Source organism: Notothenia rossii (assembly GCF_949606895.1).
Source record: "Notothenia rossii genome assembly, chromosome: 2".
Classification (NCBI taxonomy): Eukaryota; Metazoa; Chordata; class Actinopteri; order Perciformes; family Nototheniidae; genus Notothenia; species Notothenia rossii.
This window is the reverse complement of record NC_136904.1, coordinates 39,000,238-39,019,238: the sequence shown is the minus strand read 5'-3', so window position 1 is coordinate 39,019,238 and position 19,001 is coordinate 39,000,238. Positions and strand designations below refer to the sequence as shown.

Genomic DNA, 19,001 nt, shown 5'->3' with positions numbered 1-19,001 from the left:
CCCCCCACTTACACTTCCATTTCTGCCCCCTGTTTTATGTTTTATGTCTTGTCCTTGTATGTTTCTTTGTAAAGCGACCTTGAGGTTATGAAACGTGCTATATCAATTCAAGTTATTATTATTATTAATAATACTGTGACTTTAGTTTTATAAATGATTGTTTGGAGAAGGCTTTCATTTTACAAAAGATCCAAGATGCATTTCTACGTGTGCAAGCTGAAAGACATTTCAACATTGTGTTTAATCATGACATGATAAACTCCTCCTTACAGATTATATTCGGCTCCAAACAGAAACACACCTGTAAGTCTGGATCAGTAATGTGATCTGAGTGAAACCTGTGTGTAATGAGGGCACACAGCTGTGATACAATAACACACTGATAACATGTCTTGGATATATATAATGGAGAAAAATGTGCAGCTCAGCAGTGTCAGACACGGTTAAACCGGTTCTCTGTAGAACAGTGTGTGAGAGGCAGAGTTTATCATATTTGTATTTAGTTCAGTACACCTTACAGTTCACAGAGCTTCACTTGATCTGTTACACAAAGGGTGCAGACGGACATTTGCGTCACTTTAGCTTCATCCTATTCTGTACAAAATACATTTCATAATGAAAACAAACACTACTGTCCAACAGAAAACCTCCCCTTTTTATTTCCTCATGCACTATACACAAAGCTCTGAAAAGTAAATACCATAGTTTACAGGTTTACAGTCTAATGAGCCTAACACTACACAAGTAACTGGGCTTTATTTGAAATGTAACTAATAAAAAGGCTTTAGTTAGGCTTTTTAACATATTTTCAACCACTTTCTGACATGTTTTTCATTGTTGTCACTCTGAAGCAGCGCTTGCAAAAGCATGCACAAAATACTATTAGAAATGATACCAGGCTTTGGTTCTTGGTTCGAGTAGCTGGTATACAATAGGTTACAAATTACAGTCTGTATTTTTACCGTGTCAGATATGTATTTAATCAACATTACAATATTGAATCAAAAGATACCCAATATTAAATCCACTTGGATTGGGAAAAGGGCCGTAATAGGGACATCCCTATTACTTTGAATTCTCCAAGCAGATGAGTGATGACATCATCAGGGTTATTTTCTCACACACAGAAAACATGATCTAACTGAGTTAGTGGCTTTTCAGTCCTCACCATGTGTAACTATAAAGAATCCAGAGCAGAGTCAGCAGGGATCCCTTCAAAATACAAAAAAAAGGTATGGTTCCACAAACAATAAAAGACCACAATGCACTTGCTAAATGTGCCATTGTTGTTGCAGTTCTCCTGACTGCCTACAGAGGGCAGTACGAGGCAGTGTGTGAGTCATGTCTCTGATGTTCACTGGCTCCTCACAGGTCGATGGTTCCTCTGACTGCATACAGAGGGCAGTGTGTGTCATGTCTGTGATGGTCACTGACTCCTCAAAGGTCGATGGTTCCTCTCACTTTAAACTTCTTGGCTGAGCGTTCACTGGCTCGCTGCTCAAACTTGCTCCCGTAGATGTGGGACACGAAGCCGTTGATCTCCACTGAGAAGACGCTGTTCCTCTTGGGGATCACTGTCACACAGAGAATAAAAACAATCTGTAACCAGCTTCACCATATTTTTGTAGAACATTATATTGTATCGTGACAATTCTGACATGGTGGACCATAGTTAAAAACAACTAAGAATATGATGGAGGGACAGACGACTGGAAAGCAAAATGATTGTGATGATTGTGTCCTGTTTTCGTGAGTCTTACCTTTCAGTTTGTCTTCTCTGGTGATGATCTTGAAGACGTGTTTGAATTCTTGGACGATGATCCCAGTAGTCCCTACATACGACGGGCATTTAGAGCGCACCACTGTGACAGAGACAAACATGAACTATTAGAACTCAGTCAGCACAATAGGATATTCTCTGATGGGCATACAATAAGTAGATTGTTGTGAATGAATGATCTCCATAATCAATAATATCTAAATGAGTCATTTGAAAAAGGTTTCTATCTTATAGGCCCCGTAGGAAAGATCCGACTCACAGTGTTGCTATGTCTTATTTAATTATCCTTTATGGAAGCAGGTGGCCGAATGATTATACATTTAAGATTTTTTACAAAGAGGATGTTCACAAAAAAAAGATGTGATATTTTTGATGCAAAATAAATGTTTGTAAGAGTAGGTTGATTTTATTCATATAAAATCACCCTACAGATTTGATTCTGCCCTCGCAAAAATACTTTTCGGATTGCAGGCTTGGCAGATAGCTTAACACGGAAATAAACACCCAGGAGACAGCAGCTCCGTTTTGGATGTTTACTGATTAAGTTCCATTTTCATTTCCATTTTTCATTTCCATTTTTGTAAAACTGAAATACAAACAAAACCCAAAGTCATGAGACATTGTCACATTAAACACTAAATAAACAAAGAAACAAGACAAAAACAAACATTCCAAACAACAGAGTACCTGTTAGCATAAATACTACAAACATTTCCACTGCTGTTTACAGGCTAACAAGTTTAGCATCATTCATTGTTCTTCATGTTTGCATATAATCAATTTAAATGTGCAACTAAGTATACACGGACAATATATGGAATGGTACTTACAGACATAAAGACCCTAGGATTTGAGCAAGGATTTAGTTGACAGGAAACAACCCATGTGCTCCATAGACAGCCAGAAACAGGAAACTACGGCAAGCATTTATGGACACAGTGCAAAACCCAAAACCCTTTGCAGGCCCTCTAAAAGAGGCAGCACAATGTTTTATGGCCATAAGAGTCTTAAGGTTATTTTGAATCATCAGGATATTATTAAGTCATTATTTCACTTTACACATAAAAGAAGATATATATATATATATATATATATATATATATATTATCATTATTTTAGCATTGTTGTTTTGTTGTGTTTCTTTAAATCTAAAACAAATTAATCAAGAAATCGTTTTGTTTTTTTTAAACCTGAAATCAGGGTCTACGGCTTATGTTCAGTCGTATTAAACTTCACTATGACTTCAAATGTGACACAGATGTAGCTCACAGTAGGGCTGCTCGATTATGGCAAAAATCATAATCTCGATTATTTGGGTCAATAATTGAGATGACGATTATTAAAAACGATTATCCAATCCAAAATGTGAACAATATGTTTTTAACAGTTGATTACCCTGAGCTTTAAATATAATTCAACTGAAAAAACAATAAAATAAAGAAATACATTTTTTTAAATAATCGTTTATTTCGATTATGTTGTTTTCATAATGGTTGCAAGACAAAATCGTAATTGCGATTAAAATACGATTGATTGAGCAGCCCTATCTCACAGTGATGTTGAAATAAGAGAGAGCTGAAACTCTACCTGTGACGATGGCACCGTGGAAGTCAGCCTTCAGGAGCTTCTGCTGCACAAACTGTGGATTGCTGTAAAAACACAGCATCACACATGAGACGGTGCACACAGGGAATCAAAGGACTTTTGCAAACTTCTCATGTGCAGTTTAGTGGGATTGGTCGAGTTGATATGTGACAATCCAAAGTGCTTTACCTTGTTGGCTTCAGCCCGCTGCACAGGTCGATAACGTACTGTCTCCAGAGGTCATGCAGAGGCAGGAAGAGCTCGTATCTACAGGACAAGGATGAAGACAGGGATTTTAGAGATATTTTTCCTTTAATGTTATTCAGATTGTTTGATTATTTGTCTTTGGTTTTAGATTATATTAAGATAATTATGTAAGGATATGATATGCGTGTCCATAAAGAGCAGAACAATGGGGACAGGTGATGATGGTTAGAACGGGGAGGCGGGGAAGTCTTTTTTCCACAAGCTCTTATTGTTATTTTTGGGATGGATGCAGTTTATGTCGATTGTTCTTGTCTGTATAATGCCCCCTGAATCGTAAAATAAATAGGAAGTGTAATGTTGACATTTGTTTGCAAATAGAAACCACAACTCCAACTAAGGAGTTTTTTATTGAATGGACTTAAAGTTCCCATGTCACGCTTCTCCGGTTATTACCCGTCCCCTTGTGTGTTACGTAGCTTTTTCTGCATGTAAACGGTCTGCAGAGTCACAAACCCTCAAAGTACACCCTGTAGCGAGTAAAACTCTAACACAGAAAACACCTGTCTGTGCTGCCCCAGAACGCCTCGTTGGAGATTTCTCTTTTCTTTTTTTTCTTCCCGAGTATCGTGACGTGACCATGCCCAGGTCCAAATGGACCAATCCGCGGAGCTCCTCACACACACACACACTTACTCAGCCTTATTTTTTTCTCAGTTGCGGCTCCGCGGATCTCGGCCTGTGTGCTCAGTAGTGGTGTAACGGTTCACAAACATTTTGGTTCGGTACGTACCTCGGTTTTTAAGTCAAGATTCGGTTCGGTACGTTTTCGGTACAGCAGAAAAATTGATCACAAAACATTAAATATTTCTTGTTTTTTTATTATTATTATTATTAAACTGTGAATAATGTATTCACTCAAATAAATACAAAATATAATAAAATAAACATTAAGGTGCAGCATTTCCATGAACTGAAATAATCTGTATTTGAACTGTACTAGTACCTAAGCAGCCAGTTTGACATTAGGACTTGCTTGTCATTGTATTTTCATGTTTTTTTAAAGAAAAATGAACTTGTCCACATTGCTTGCCGAAAAGGCAGATCTGCTGGCACTAACAATGTCTCCTGCTGTGGAGAACACCCTCTCGCTAGGGACAGAGGTAGCAGATACTGCCAGGTAGCGCTTTGCTAACATGGCAACATAAAGATATTTGGAGTTTGTAATACCTTTGGCTCGGTCTGAACTTTTTGCGAGTGGTGGAGGCTTAAATGCTAGTGGGAGTTGGGTTTGCACTTCAGTCTTTTTTCTTTTGGTACCGGTGATATTCAAGTTTGATGTATTGCCAGCCGCGTAACCAATTTGAGTTGAACAATGCTGACAAACAGCTTTGGTTCGGTCCACCTGTCTTTGTCCATCATCCTTGTACGTAACTGCAAAACCAAAATGTTCCCAAACCGGAGACTTCAATGATGCTGGAGGATTTTCGAGCTCAACTTTATCTGCGTTCGCCATTTCCTCAAATTACTGACTACATTTGAACGCATTCCTGTGACCAGCTCTCATAGTATGTCTCTCGTCCAATGAAATGATTTGCTCGCTCAATGATGTGTTGAACCCAATGTGAGCAAATTACTCAGAATGCTGCATGTGTACCGAACCTGAAGGGCCCGTGCCGAATAATTTCGGTACGGGTACGTATACCGTTACACCCCTAGTTCTCAGGCTGAGTTCTGCAGTGTCTCGCTGTCCCGCAGACCCCACGCAGCAACCAGGAAACGAAACCAGTAACCCAGCTCACAGTGTCCGCTCCTCGAGCCTCAAAGGGCGGAGCAGCGAGCCTCGCCACGTCAAAACGCCAAAACGGCACCCAGACCCCACGCAGCATTCTCTTCTGTTTGTCCTTACTGGTGTCATTTTCTGGTTGCTAACTCCATTGTAACACATAATCACTGATGTCCAGCTGTAACCGTGGTAGACTCATCAGAACAGAGTGGGCGAGCTGACCAATCAGAGCACAGTGGGCTCATAGGGAGGGGGGGGGGCAGGAGTTCCAACAAGCCGTGTAGGACAGAAAGTGAATACACATACTATACAGAGATGCTGTATGAGAAACCAATGCGAGTTTGGAACATTGAACAATGTAAATCTATTCTAGTATACCTCAACAATGGAATTATTATCAGTAGAAATGGCCATGACATGGGACCTTTAAACACCACAGCAACCAACTTAATGGGAAATCTATCACATTCAAGAACAATGATGTGTTAATGTTCCAAACACATTTCCTCCCAATACCCGTCCCAACCTCCACTTTCCTCCCCCACCTCTGGTGCTCAGGTTTAAGCTGGAAGACCTTCATGGCCCTCTTCTGCCGGGCGTTTAGTCCCTTGGGTTTCTTGCTCTTTCTCTTGTCCTTCTTGGGCCTGCTGTAGCCCAGGATCAGAGCCTTGTGGGTCAGCAGGTTGTTCACATCGCAGCGCGTGGTATGCGGGAGGCTGTTCTTCAGGAAGGCATCAGTGAAGGCTTTAGGGTGGGGTCGAGACTGGAAATGAGAGAGAGATATTTACAGAGAGCTGGACTTATTATTAAAACAGAACAAAAAGTCCAGGCTTGTATAGCATGTTCAAATGTGTGAAAGAAAGTTTAGTAGAGTATGATATTTATGACATCATAATACTAGGGAATAACTAAGAGTGAACAATAAATAGATCAATATATAAGATGACATTCCTTTATTTTTCCACTAATCATTTTCAGCAATACATTTCAAAATATGAGTGTCCAAATATATCAACATTTTAGGAGTAAACTCTAGTTTCTTTCTGAATCTGTTGTGTCGCATTACTGTGCTTTTTCCCAGTTCAAATTAAAAAAGTACATACGAATCAAAAACAGATATAAACAATATTTTAAACATCAATGTAGAAAATAAGATATATATATATATTTTTGAGACAACATGATTGAATACAGACACATACAAATTCCAGAAAAAAATCCAGAAAAAAAGATGCATGTAATAATATTATTGTATTCTAATTTGAAGGCATCAAATCCTCCTTTTTTGATAAGGATGAACCAACATGTTTTTGGTGGTTTTCAAAATATCTGCACATGTTGATTCATAGACAAATGATTTCTCATGTCCCGTTATTATCTGCAGGAAGACTGTGCACAGCCTGACTGGAAAGGGATCACTGTGCAGCACATCGTGTCCTCGGTAGGTCTCTGCTTACCTCCACACCGAGAAGCTTCTCCAGATCCTGAGGGATGGTGGCTCGAACAAGAGCTTCTGTTGAACAGAACAAACACATCTAGTGTTACACCAAAGCTGATGGACTCCCTGAGCTTCTGGACCAGAACACAGGAGGGGTTGCTGGGCCGGTGTGAACCCCAGCAGCTAGCCTCAAGGAGCTTCTATTCCTACTGCTGCCCTATACAAAGTCATACATTAACTCAAATCCATCTGTAGGCTGTTGTGGGGTTATTCTATTTTTTTGTTGGTCTATTCACATTACATATCTGGTTGTAATTTACAATCAAAATACCCAATCATAGGATTATTCTGGATAGGAAAGCTATATATAACATATGAAGTTTTCCAGAGAACCTTGAGCCGTGATAAAGCCTGGGAGTTTCACACTGAAGAATGAGGTTGAGATAACTTTACATAAGAGAGCTACAGTTGCATATTTCAAGTCCTCTGACTGACAGCGTTGCTCCTGGGACCCTGAGTTAAAGATAGAAAAGAAAAGCTATGTAGGAGAGTGACAGTGGGCACAGAGACAGACCTGCTCGACTGGCTGCTGCAGAAAGTACAGAGGCAGTTCTGTTTTCCAACGCTGAAAGCTCATCAGCCACAGTGTCTAAGCTCAATGTTTGGTTCCGCCTGAAATGTGTATTTTCAGTTTCATTCTGATTGATCCCACAGTTCCTGATTTCAAATCGTAACTTTGGAAACACTAAAGGTTTTATTATATCAGCAATGCAATTGAAGTTGACCAAATTCCCTTATACCCAAATCAATCAATCTATATTCTTTCTTATCGTAGTTTGTTTATTTTACCACCTGTTCATATTTACTTTATTGGTTTTCCTTATTGGACCCCCCTAGAGGATGTTAGGTCCACTCCCCACTTATAAAAATAGCACTTCACCCCTGCTTACACCCAGGGCCGTCCCTCCCTACAGGCCGATCACACAGACTGCGTGGGGTCTCACCTTGCGGAGGGGGCCTCAACCTATGCGGCACAATAAGTGTGGCGCGGTAGAGTTTCGTCGCTGCGAGGCTCCAGTAGCAACCGCCCCCTCCCCCCGTCGACGCTCGCAAAATAGAGGGCCTCATGTTAGCCAGGGACGGCCCTGCTTACACCTACAGTACATGCCGTGAGCTGATGATCGAGCCTTCATTGTAACAGTCGCGGGTGCACCGTGTGTGCGTGTGGGGAGTGTTGCATTAGCAAATTCCACTGTAGCGAGCACGCTACCCCACAGCACCCCCAAAAGAAAATCTCTGGTGCTGTCACTGTGGGCTAAGCCCCGAATGTTTCCAGGTCCAGGAAACGCCCTTGGTTTGCATCATTATATGAAGTGAAGGATGACACATTAGCCCTTTCTCACCAGAGGCATTTTGATTGGTCAAAGCAGCAACAGCACAGGTGGAAATAACAGCATTCATTAAGACTGTTCAGTGACATGAGCCAGAGAGATATGTATTTGAGCTAGTATCAACAATAGCAGCACGAGCTGCCTTCTGAAAGAATGTTACGTGTATTGTATTTTGTCGTTTTTGTATTTCTACTTTTAGTACATCCTTTTTATTTGTAACAATATCTACACTGTATTGCTACTTTTACTTTTGGCTGAATACTTCTCCCAATGGGTATTTAGCATCCCTACACAGACATTAGGATGAAATAAACAGAAGGGACACATGGTGGGTTTTAAACCAACCTTGAAGAATGTTGTGTTTACGGGTGATGTTCATCACCCTTTGACTGCTTAAACTCACCTTCCATTCCCTCGTTTTCGCGGACTTCCTGAAGAATACCGTAGCAATTACAAATGCAAACGCCGGCTCTTTCTGACAGCAGAACAACTCTTCACATGCGTTTTGTTTACAACACGAGCTCACTTCCGGATTTCTTCTTCTTCTGCAGTTTGCGGCAGACTGACCGCAGTGGGGGAATGTTGCCCTCTACAGTCAGAACAACGCATTACATTACCTTTCTAATCCAGCCTTTTGATCATCTTTTGGGGGGGAAGCCTGAGCTACTGTTGAAAAACCCTTGCTGTGAAAGATGAATTTACATTTCTTGCCTGTGTAATTTCATATTTTTTCACAACACTGTCTAAAATCAATCATGGTGGCCTTTATAGCATATATGTCTATATAAACTGCACATACAACACTGTGCTATGCATGAATTATGAAAACCTCAGTCAGGATTTTTTTTACTAGGTGTTTTTGTTGCTCTTGGGGCATGAGAAACAAGATTTTAACTTTAGTTTCTTTTTTCAAATTTAGAAAAAAAATGTTTTATATGTCCACTCAGGTGGACAGTATGGGTTAAAGTTTAACTGAAGACATGTACATTTAGAAAAAATCATAAACAAAGATGTGCAAACTTAAAATTACATTATAATAACATAAGTATATTGATTTATGGCCCAAAAAGATATTGCAAATGAAGTATTTTCAAGAACAACAGCAGCAGTAACAGTATGAATTGCAGTTGAAATATAGCCAGTGATGCATGACGTCCACTTTAGTGGACAGGTGATTAATCATAATTTCCTTCAAACATAAAATCAATACTTTGACAATTTATGAATTATATGTTTCCTTTGTTGTTACTTGATGTCACCAACATAGTTATACCTGCAGGTGACGCTTTCCATCGAAGGATTGGCAAGATATCGACGAGTGATTCATGGATGGAGTGATTCGGTGTATCTGTCCATCTTGGTTTAGACTTTAGAGACATGTATCATGAACTTGCACTGACTTTCCACTGAGTGGCAGTGTATGGGATGATGCAATAGGGTCCTATGTAGTGGCTGATGGTGCAACCATGCCATCAAAACCCATGCATACAAGAAAACTGCTAACAGGCTAATTTTAAACTGAAAGAAAGGTAATGCCCCTAAGTAATGTGTGAAAAAACCATAAAATACAAAATGAAGTCTTCAAAATATTTATTTAAAATCTATTTGTCAATCTTGTATAAAGAGTTGTATTGTACAAACTGTATCTCAACTTAATACAAATATAATAAAATGGCATTCCAACTTCTCTATACAGATCGCTTTAAATAAAAAAAGGAAATCCCTGTTGTTTTCTTGCTAGAACTGCGTCCTTTCTAGAATAAAAAAATTCAGGATTCCAGTTTAAAACACATCTAAATATGTTACATAAAATACCCCTCTGCAAAGTATTTAGAAGTAGACATGCAGCCTCCATCCTTACCCAGAATACACATGCACGCCTCTCAATAAATGTTCTGGCTTCATTATTTTATCATTATCAATGCTGTATTATTAAGCCCTGGGAAAATACTTTATAGTATTTATTATTGAATACTATGGAATTCGCACACAACCTGGGAATATTTAGCCCCACCCACTCATTTTCGGCTAGACCAATGACAGGACGTCTTCTCTGCAAGCAGTTTCAGTTGTACAGAGGGGGTGTTTCTCAATGTTGAGGAGGCTTGCATGGTAGCACATGTACTGTCACTTGCTTCAGAAGCGAGGCAAGAATCCTTCCTAGCCTCCGAAAACGAAGAATGGTGGAACAGGCTAACAGGTGTGTAGGTGTGCGTCATATGAGAGGCCCCGCCTTAAATGGAGCGCCTTGAAATAGTGGCTCTGGAGCAGCCTTCCTCGACATTGAGAAACACCCAGAGACTTCTCATTGGCAGTGGTTTATAAATAACATGACACACAAGAAGAACATGTGCTTTTTGCAGCAGCAGTAATTACTTGTAAAAATAATAAAAAATGAACAAACATTGGTTGTATACTGTGATTTTGACCTTTCAGTGCTTCTACCACACAATAGACACATTTAGTAGCAGTCTCGCGGGTGATGGTGCTGTGTGTGTTTCACCAGTGCAGGTGTAGGTGAGGGTGTTGGTGTAGTTGGCATATTAACTCCTCTTCAGTGGGCTCCTGGATCTGCTCTCTGCAGAGAAACAGGGGTAAGTTATGGACAACAGAAGAAGGATTGGACAAAAAGCTAGCTGTGGTTTGACAGATAGATTTGTAATTACCGGTATATGAATTACAACAAAACAGTAGAGGGAACCTACCTGAACATGAGTTGAACAGATGTTTCATATCTGATCCTCTCCACATCTGTAACAGAGCAGCTGTGACTGCGGTCCCATTTATAGATGAAGTTCTGTCAGAAAACAAGGAACAGAGTATTTGTGCTGTTAGAATGTTTAATGTGTGTGCACGTTGTTGTGTGATAACCACGCACATTTTAAGCCAATGCAGTAGCAATTGCTGGCTTATTGAAAGCTGAAGCAGGAAGTTTGTATCTTTGTCGTTGAATGTACTTATTGGAAGTTGCTTTGGTTACACTGTTAGCTAAATGTAATGAATGAGTGTCTGTGATGTCTGAGGGAACTGACCTCTAAGATGAGCGCGACAAACAGGTTGACCCACATGACCGAGGAGGTGAGCCACCAAGACACAAAGTAGATCTTTGACCACCTGGGAAAAACAAAACGTGATCATCAGGATCAACACCAGCAACTGTTGTGCATGTGAAATGTGAGTTTCTTACTCAGTGGTGTATCTGCTGTATGCATCCATGAAGGCCTGCCAGTTGTTGACTATCATGACATCATACAGCAACATGATGGACGCCTGAGAGATGGAAATGATTCTCTTTTATCACTTTTCTTTTGGGTATATTCAAGCAACAGTGTGCAACTGTAAACCAGGTTCACAAAAGTAGCTGTACACCATCATTGACAGTGCTAACTGATCATCATCAAAGGAAAAGGGGTTAATAATACTTTAACACACAAAACACACAGAAGCTACTGGAACTACATAGGACAATAAAAGTCTAACTGTTGTTGTTACTCACACCAAAGTCATCAAAGTTATTGGGCCAGTAGCCCAGCTGCTCATAGGTGCCACACTCCATGCTGAAGTTGGAGGAGATGTTCTCCATGGAGGAGTTAGAGAGCCCACTGCAACCAACAACAGAGCGAGTGTTCAACACACAGGATACTATCTGTGAGGGAAGGGCACACTTCCTGCATTGTTGTTTTACTGCACAAAACAGGAGGCTTGCCGCTTATTTCATTTTCTACAGAGTAACACATCTTACATTCTTCAAGTGTTAAATAATGACATCACTATGTAACACTTGCGCTCCAACACATTGTACGTGTTAGCTAAAGGGCGGGACATCTCTCAGAGGTTGACCAATCACAACAGAGCCGACCAGCTAACCAATCAGAGCAGACTGGACTCTGGTTTCAGACATAGGGTGAAAAGAGGTGCTGCAGCACAGGCAGTATGAGAACAATAAAGAGCTTTTTGAACATTAAAGCATGGAGACATGTCACAGGAGAGACACTACATACAAATATGAACCTGAAAATTAGCATACTAGGGCCCTTTAATTGTTTTATTACTATAACCTATTCTTACTATTAGCAAAGGGCAAAGTACGAATCATTCAGCTAGTAGCAACTTCTCATTTTTAGCTTGCACTTAATTTTTGCCCTTGACAGACTGCATCAGTAATCAGTACAACCTTAGTGCATCCCTTTAAGGAATTATAACACATATCATTTAACATCTAAAAAAGACTCCAAGTATTTATAAAAAGAAGCCCCTTAATAATTAAGGCTAGCAAAATCATTTGGATTATAATTCGCTGGATGAAAACTCCGGATGAGTTTCTTATTGGCAGTTTGAAGGACTAAATGTAGAATTTATTTTTGAATTGTCAACAGAGATGTAGAAAGAGCTTCATGCCATGGCTACATACCTCATATTTGGAGGAGGTTTGATGGCTCCTTCAAATAGCCAGATCCCAATCACAGCAAACACATAGAACACCACCTGCACAGAGAGCATGAAGAAGACCCGTGTCAGCTGAAACCCTGTATCTCCATAAGTGTGCTTACAGGAAGACCAAACAATATGTTTTTTTAATACAACTTTTTAAATAGAGCCAGACGATTATCACATGTCATTATTTAGCCTATTAAAAAGCATGGTTTTTCCACCAAAACAGAAACATTTTGATTTTCACACAACACTCATATGATAGGAAGAGGCTTTTATTTTTTCCATCAGAAATATTAATCGTTTCAAAATTTGGATCTTCATATATTGTATGGCAGTATGCCAACTCACCATTAGTATCCCTGCAAAGGCTCTGAGGTTCTTCAGCAGGTCCAACAGTGTACTCGCAACCAAAGCCATGAGCTGTTCAACAAGAAGGAACATATGAGAGATATAACGGACATGAACACAGGACATTTATTTGAAGTATATTTTTGTTTGCCTTACCTTGATATCTGGGATGATGCGCAGGAAGCGGAACACAATCAGCATGTTGATCAGACGCACCATCTCCCACAGAGACATCAAACCATGAGAGGATGGATCCCTGTTTACACACACACACACACACACACACACACACACACACACACACACACACACACACACAACATTCTTTTAGATTTGTTCCTACCACTTATAAACCGTTATTCATCATTGTCGATTATCAAAAGAATGAATACCTGAAAGGAACAAACTGAATTTCCATAAACATTTACTCTAAAATGATTTGATGAAAATACAAACCTACCATTGAGAATAAGGAAGCCTGTAGGTGATATATATAGTGATTTGTAGGAGCTGATGGAGACAAAAACACATAAACAATTTATTTAACCTGCAATAACTGATTTCTTTTCCCAGTGAGTTTCACCGGAAAATGAGGAAATACTCCTTTAACAATCTGGATTGACACAGGTTGTCATGAATGACTGTGCTACGCTTACTAAATACTGCTGGAGGATGGTCAAACTGCATTTAAACTTTTGTATTTTGGTCTTATCAACAAAGATAGAATACCATGGGACACTGTACAAAATATAACAAGCTGCTCACATGTGAAAACTAATTAAATCCTTGTGAATATGCTTCTGTTATCCTTAAGAAATTAAACTAGCTCCACATGTGTTATACTTAACGTGACGATAATAAGAGAGAGGGGGAGAGCAGGGTTACCAGGAGCAGGATGGTGAGGAAGCCATCAAAGATGTTGTTCCTGTAGGAGAGGTACCCTTTCCATCCGAAGGCAAAGATTTTCACGCACATTTCAAACAGGTAATACAGGATGAAGCACATGTTGATGATCTGGCAGTTTGACAGAGGAAGAGGGATTTAGTCCATTAATGAAGCAGGTTATGTTCACAATTTTAGCAGGCAACAGGGCCCCCAAAACATCAAATGAAACCGATGAGATACTGAGGATTTACATATAGGATTTTAAAGACTTAATTTGTCTATGAGATACTTTGAGATGGATAAAAGTGTTAGTTAGGGTGTATATCCAACCCAGTCTCATGGCATTTCATGTTCACCAACACGATTTTTAATCTATTGATTCGTGTTCACCAACAAGATTTTCCCCTTTTTTTCGTTTTGCACAGCACGATTTTAAAAGCAATGTATTTCTACTGGTAATGTGTTTCGTGCCTGCAGCACGTCTTTTTCTCCGGTCGGGTCGTGGAAGACCGGAAGCTGTGTGGTTCATAAAAACATGTTCTTACCCAATATCAAGCCACAATTATTGCTTTTATTTTAAATCGTATAATTTCGGACTTTTGTTTCCGTCTGTGAGGAAAATAAAGGGGGCTCAGAGCCTCAGAACACTGAAATCTGTATTTTTTAAATCTTTTTTTCCTTCTAATTTGTTATTCTTTTCAAAATAACACACTGTTATTTACTCACCAATAACACACAATTATCCTTGCTTTTATTTATTGGTTTAATTCCATAATCTCGGGCTTTGTTGGCGTCCTTCAGGAACTGAATTTCAAAATAAAAATAACCGGAAACAGAGGTAGGCATTTCGAGCGATTACCCAAGATCCTCAGCTATGGCTCGCTGATTTGGATGTTTTAGCCGCAATGCATGCTGGGATTTGGTGTTTATATGATATGAAATCCGGAAAACATTTTAAAAGAATAAAATAATACTTAATTCCGAGTGTTCTTGCTTTTCTCTTTGAAAGTCATCACATAACGGCCTTGTAATACACGGTTCGGCTGCATTACATATTACAAATCTGCCGTAGTTCTTTATTTATAGAGCCTTGATGAGAAGACCTTTGGAAAAACTGGAAGAAATGCCGCCGAAACTGAATACTTAACGTGGATCATAAATATATCAACAATTAAACAACATCTTCAATTTCTCTTCACACAATACGTCTCCTTGCAGTATCAACCTTAATTCGGCCGACTTTTATATTTGATCTAATTCGTAGATAGGTTATACACCATAACGGTGCACAGCTGATATAAAAGGACTTTGATTTTCTTTGAATATAAGAATGTAAATACTGAGTCTGAAATAGTATAGCAATATGCTATAAAATTATGTGAAAACATGAATAAAACTACACATCTTCAGATGTTGTACATACATAAGTGTCCTACACTAATAATACAAAGTTATTATAGCTGTGTGTACCTTGTGTGCACCGCCTAGTGGTTAAAGCACGTTATTGAATTATTGTTTTTATGTGTTATATTTGATTACAAAAATATTAAGAGTACATACTTTCATAGGGGAAAAGTAGAAGGTCTGTGATAGAAATATAGAATATAAAAAATCAAGAAGATACTGTAAGTGATCTCTACAATAAAACAGTTTAGAGCAGGATGTACAAAGATATTAATATGAGGAGGTGCAAAACAGAAAAACGAATTAACCTTTATTTAAACATTAAATAATACTTTAGATTAAGGTCCTCTTTTAAATAAGAAAAAAACTTTGGGGGGCATCTACAGATAAATATTAAGCCTGACAAAGTACTTAACGTCTAATATATTGCTTTCCTGCAATGTTAACTATGTTGAAGCACTTATTTTAACTGTTATTATACATATGAATTATACTCTTATGTATGTAGATAGTATAAGAAATGTGCAGAATATGACAGTTTAATGGTGGAGGTACAAACACATATTGATAGATGTCTTGTAATGTGCTGTTGAGGAACCTGTGACCCAAGATTTTCATTCATTGCATACACCGTAGTTGTGTATATGATATGTCAATAACCTTTGAAAATCTTGAAATCTTGAAAGGGATGTGCAAAATAGCCATTATACAGTCTTTAATTAGCTATTAGTAGAGAATAACGAGTAATGAATATACTTTATTACTCGTTTCCATTCATGTCAATTGCAGATAAATGTTTAGTCTTCTCAAGCACCAACTATCAAATATCTCTCCTGATTGTTGGCACTTTGCAATCAGGTTAACCTCTGAATTGTGGAGTAGAATTACAAAGTAACAATGAGCTGTCATGTGGGTATATATTAATGCTGCGCATTATGGACACAAGCGATTTTCACCCATTTATTAATTATATGTTTTACATTTGATAACACCAATGTGTTTAATACTGGCAACTTCTAATTGTGGGGAAAACGAAAACGTTCAGTAGAGACGTCCCATGGAACATTTTGTGAAACACAATAGCCAGCATGTGTAGTTCTGGGGGGGTGTTCGATTCCAGTTTTGGATAGTCTGGCGTGGTTTTGTTCCATTTCAAACAGCTGTTTGACGCTCGGCGTAACCTTAGTGCACTGCCACTCCAACATCCAATCCCAGCGCTTGAAGATTAAACACAGGGACTGTAGTCCTAAACGATAGCTGGGGATTATGGGTAGTGTAGTGTCCTAAACTCCTAGAGGCCTACGTCTGTTTCCGGTTATTTTTATTTTGAAATTCAGTTCCTGACGGTGTCGGTACCAGATGTGTTCGGGGTACCATATGTGTTCGGGGTCCGTCTCTTACCAGTGACGTCACGACGTACAACGTCACGACGTAATGACGTCAATGACGTCACGCATTGTGATTGGCTGTACGGTAATTTACCCACGCTGTCTAGACGTATAGAGAGGCGAAGTCCCGCCCATCTACTTCCGACCCATGGGACCCCGGAAGCGGAAAATTATACATTGACGTCAATGGAGAGAGAAAAGTCATCTTTCGATCCCGTTTGAATTGTGCCACGAATGACACATATGATGTTTGTCAAATTAAAAGAACATTTTGCAAGTCAAAAAAATAAAAATGTGTCGTAAAACTGTGAAGTTACAATTTTTTTTGTGTGAAACCGCTCAGTGAACTACAGGTCTCTGGTCTCGCACAATACGCGTCACCATCACAAAGATGGCTGTCACGTTAGTAAATTTCACCTGTTTCTTTCAGAATGAGGCGAAAAAGTATAAAACGAGGTAAAAATCACTACAAGTCTGGGCATGTTGAGAGCTGTACATACACGAAAGGGAGCGGTTCTGTAAGAGCCAGCATGCGGGACCGGCTTTACAAGGTTTCAGTGAGTAATATGAGTGCAATGTTTAAGGTTAATGTCAGCTAGCTAACAAGGTACACTAACGTGTTTTGTTTTAGCAACTAGTTTTCTCCTTAAGAACTTTGTGGTGTGTGTATGCTGTGGATAACATTAGTGTTCACAAGAACAAGATACACTCCCGTGTTTTGTTTTAGTTGCTCTTCAGATTGAAGCGGCCAGTTCTATATCGACTATATGTGTGATCTCCTTTTTACATCTCGTTGTGTCATTTGAGTTTATTTGCTGTGTGTAGATTCAAGGATTTTGGTTATCTTGTCCAGGGATGCAAACTTGTCACCTTTCGGCGAAATTCTCCGTTTTGAATCCAAAATAGGTCGTTTTTGTGATTCCTGTAGATCTGCAATAAAAATATTTTTGGGGTATGGGAGGGGGTCTGGGACCCGGATTAATGTGCGGCCGCGAGCTTTTTTTTATATATTATAATGAAGCGCGAGCTGTGTGCTCGAGTCTTCCTGCCTGTCGGCTCTGCTCATGATGTATAATAAGCCTCTGCTGCTCGGCGATGATGGTCTAGCTTCAGCAGCTACATTACCTACGGTGCGTTCGTTAATATTAACTGTGCGTCCGGAGTCACTGTGGCACAGACTGGACCGCTGGTGAACAGCTGTTAGAACGGGCCGTTCAGGTGTTCACAGTAGAGCTCCCTGTCGGAGCGGCAGAGCGTGATGTGCACTGACAAGTTTTTTTTTCCCGTCGCAATATTATCGTTGAGCTAGCCAACTAGCATACATTGTCACTATCTGCTAACGTTAGCTTTAGCCTTCGTTTTCTAATCGTTTTTTTCATAGGCTATAAACAGAGGTGGTATAAGTATATATCTTGTAATTGATTAAAAGTAGAAGTACTCAGTTCTTGTACTTGAGTAAAAGTAGAAGTACCAGAGTGTAGGAATACTCTGTTACAGTAAAAGTCCTGCATTCCAAATGTTCCTCAAGTAAAAGTAGAAAAGTATTATTATCAAAATCTAGTGAAAGTAGCGACAGTAAAAGTAGTCATTTTGCAGATTGGTCCATTTCAGAATAATATGATATGTTTTATAATGACTGATCATTAAAGTGTTATCAAAGCTGGTAAAGGTGCAGCTAGTTTGAATGACTTTGTATACTGCAGGCAGGGTAGCTTGTGGATTTACTCCAGGTGGAACTAAAGTCTGATTTAACACTTGATTATATTTCACATCATTCATCCACATCTGTAAAGTAACTAAAGGTATTACATACATGTAGTGGAGTAAAAGTACACCATTTACCTCTGAACTGTAGTGGAGTAGAAGTACAAAGTAGCAAAACATTGAAATACTTAAGTAAAGTACAAGTATCTCAAAATTGTGCCCAAGTATAGTACTTGTTGAGTTTATGAACTTAGTTACTTTACTCCAGTGGCTATAAAGATAGAAAGACTAAGCCTTGCACAGAGGCATGAAAATACATTTTCAAAATGCTCAACAGTGCTGCCAAAATTATAAACTGACTGCTACACAATTAAAATAAATGCTTTTTATATATTTCTATTAGATGTGACTCTATGGCGTTTCTGTTAATATTAACACTGCTGCTTTAGTTGTTATGACTGCTAAAATCCTCTGTTATTCCTCATTTTAAAGCCGATATTCTGTGGGGTCAGGGGGCTCGGATCCTTGTCACCTTTTTCATACCTGATGAGTTTGCATCCCTGTTGTCAATTTGTTTGGTTATCTAGGCACAGCTGTGTGTGACTCCCTCTGGTACACTGGTATGTGTTTTCCTAATGTAGAGAGCATTGATTAA

At 39.2% G+C, this 19,001-nt stretch overlaps 2 protein-coding genes across 2 annotated transcripts in view; both read right to left on the bottom strand.

Moving 5' to 3' along the window:
• Positions 1-636: 636 nt before the first annotated feature.
• On the bottom strand, positions 637-8,742 carry pop4 (POP4 homolog, ribonuclease P/MRP subunit). The gene is made up of 7 exons (XM_079666213.1): positions 8,587-8,742; positions 6,812-6,867; positions 5,900-6,117; positions 3,554-3,631; positions 3,368-3,429; positions 1,761-1,862; positions 637-1,574 (listed from the first exon to the last, which is right to left on the bottom strand). The coding sequence occupies exons 1-7, from the start codon at positions 8,591-8,593 to the stop codon at positions 1,438-1,440; spliced, it is 660 nt and encodes a 219-aa protein (XP_079522339.1). The 5' UTR covers positions 8,594-8,742; the 3' UTR covers positions 637-1,437.
• A 1,016-nt stretch (positions 8,743-9,758) lies between these two features.
• The window catches only part of tpcn2 (two pore segment channel 2), a 43,697-nt gene continuing 34,454 nt past the window's right edge, over positions 9,759-19,001 (bottom strand). Inside the window, exons 16-25 of the mRNA XM_079666901.1 lie at positions 13,851-13,979; positions 13,426-13,475; positions 13,122-13,221; positions 12,966-13,037; positions 12,595-12,668; positions 11,680-11,785; positions 11,371-11,453; positions 11,216-11,297; positions 10,889-10,980; positions 9,759-10,761 (exon numbers count right to left, since the gene is read on the bottom strand). Of these exons, the coding sequence (XP_079523027.1) occupies positions 10,683-10,761; positions 10,889-10,980; positions 11,216-11,297; positions 11,371-11,453; positions 11,680-11,785; positions 12,595-12,668; positions 12,966-13,037; positions 13,122-13,221; positions 13,426-13,475; positions 13,851-13,979 (867 nt within the window). The 3' untranslated portion in view covers positions 9,759-10,682. The remainder of the gene's footprint in view (positions 10,762-10,888; positions 10,981-11,215; positions 11,298-11,370; positions 11,454-11,679; positions 11,786-12,594; positions 12,669-12,965; positions 13,038-13,121; positions 13,222-13,425; positions 13,476-13,850; positions 13,980-19,001) is intronic.

Excerpts from the sequence above, each read along its gene's own strand:
- pop4 (XM_079666213.1), bottom strand. Across the intron at positions 3,632-5,899 it reads CTTAAACCTGAGCACCAGAG|ATACGAGCTCTTCCTGCCTC; the intron begins GTGGGGGAGGAA and ends CTTGTCCTGTAG. Across the intron at positions 3,430-3,553 it reads AGCGGGCTGAAGCCAACAAG|CAATCCACAGTTTGTGCAGC; the intron begins GTAAAGCACTTT and ends GTGTTTTTACAG.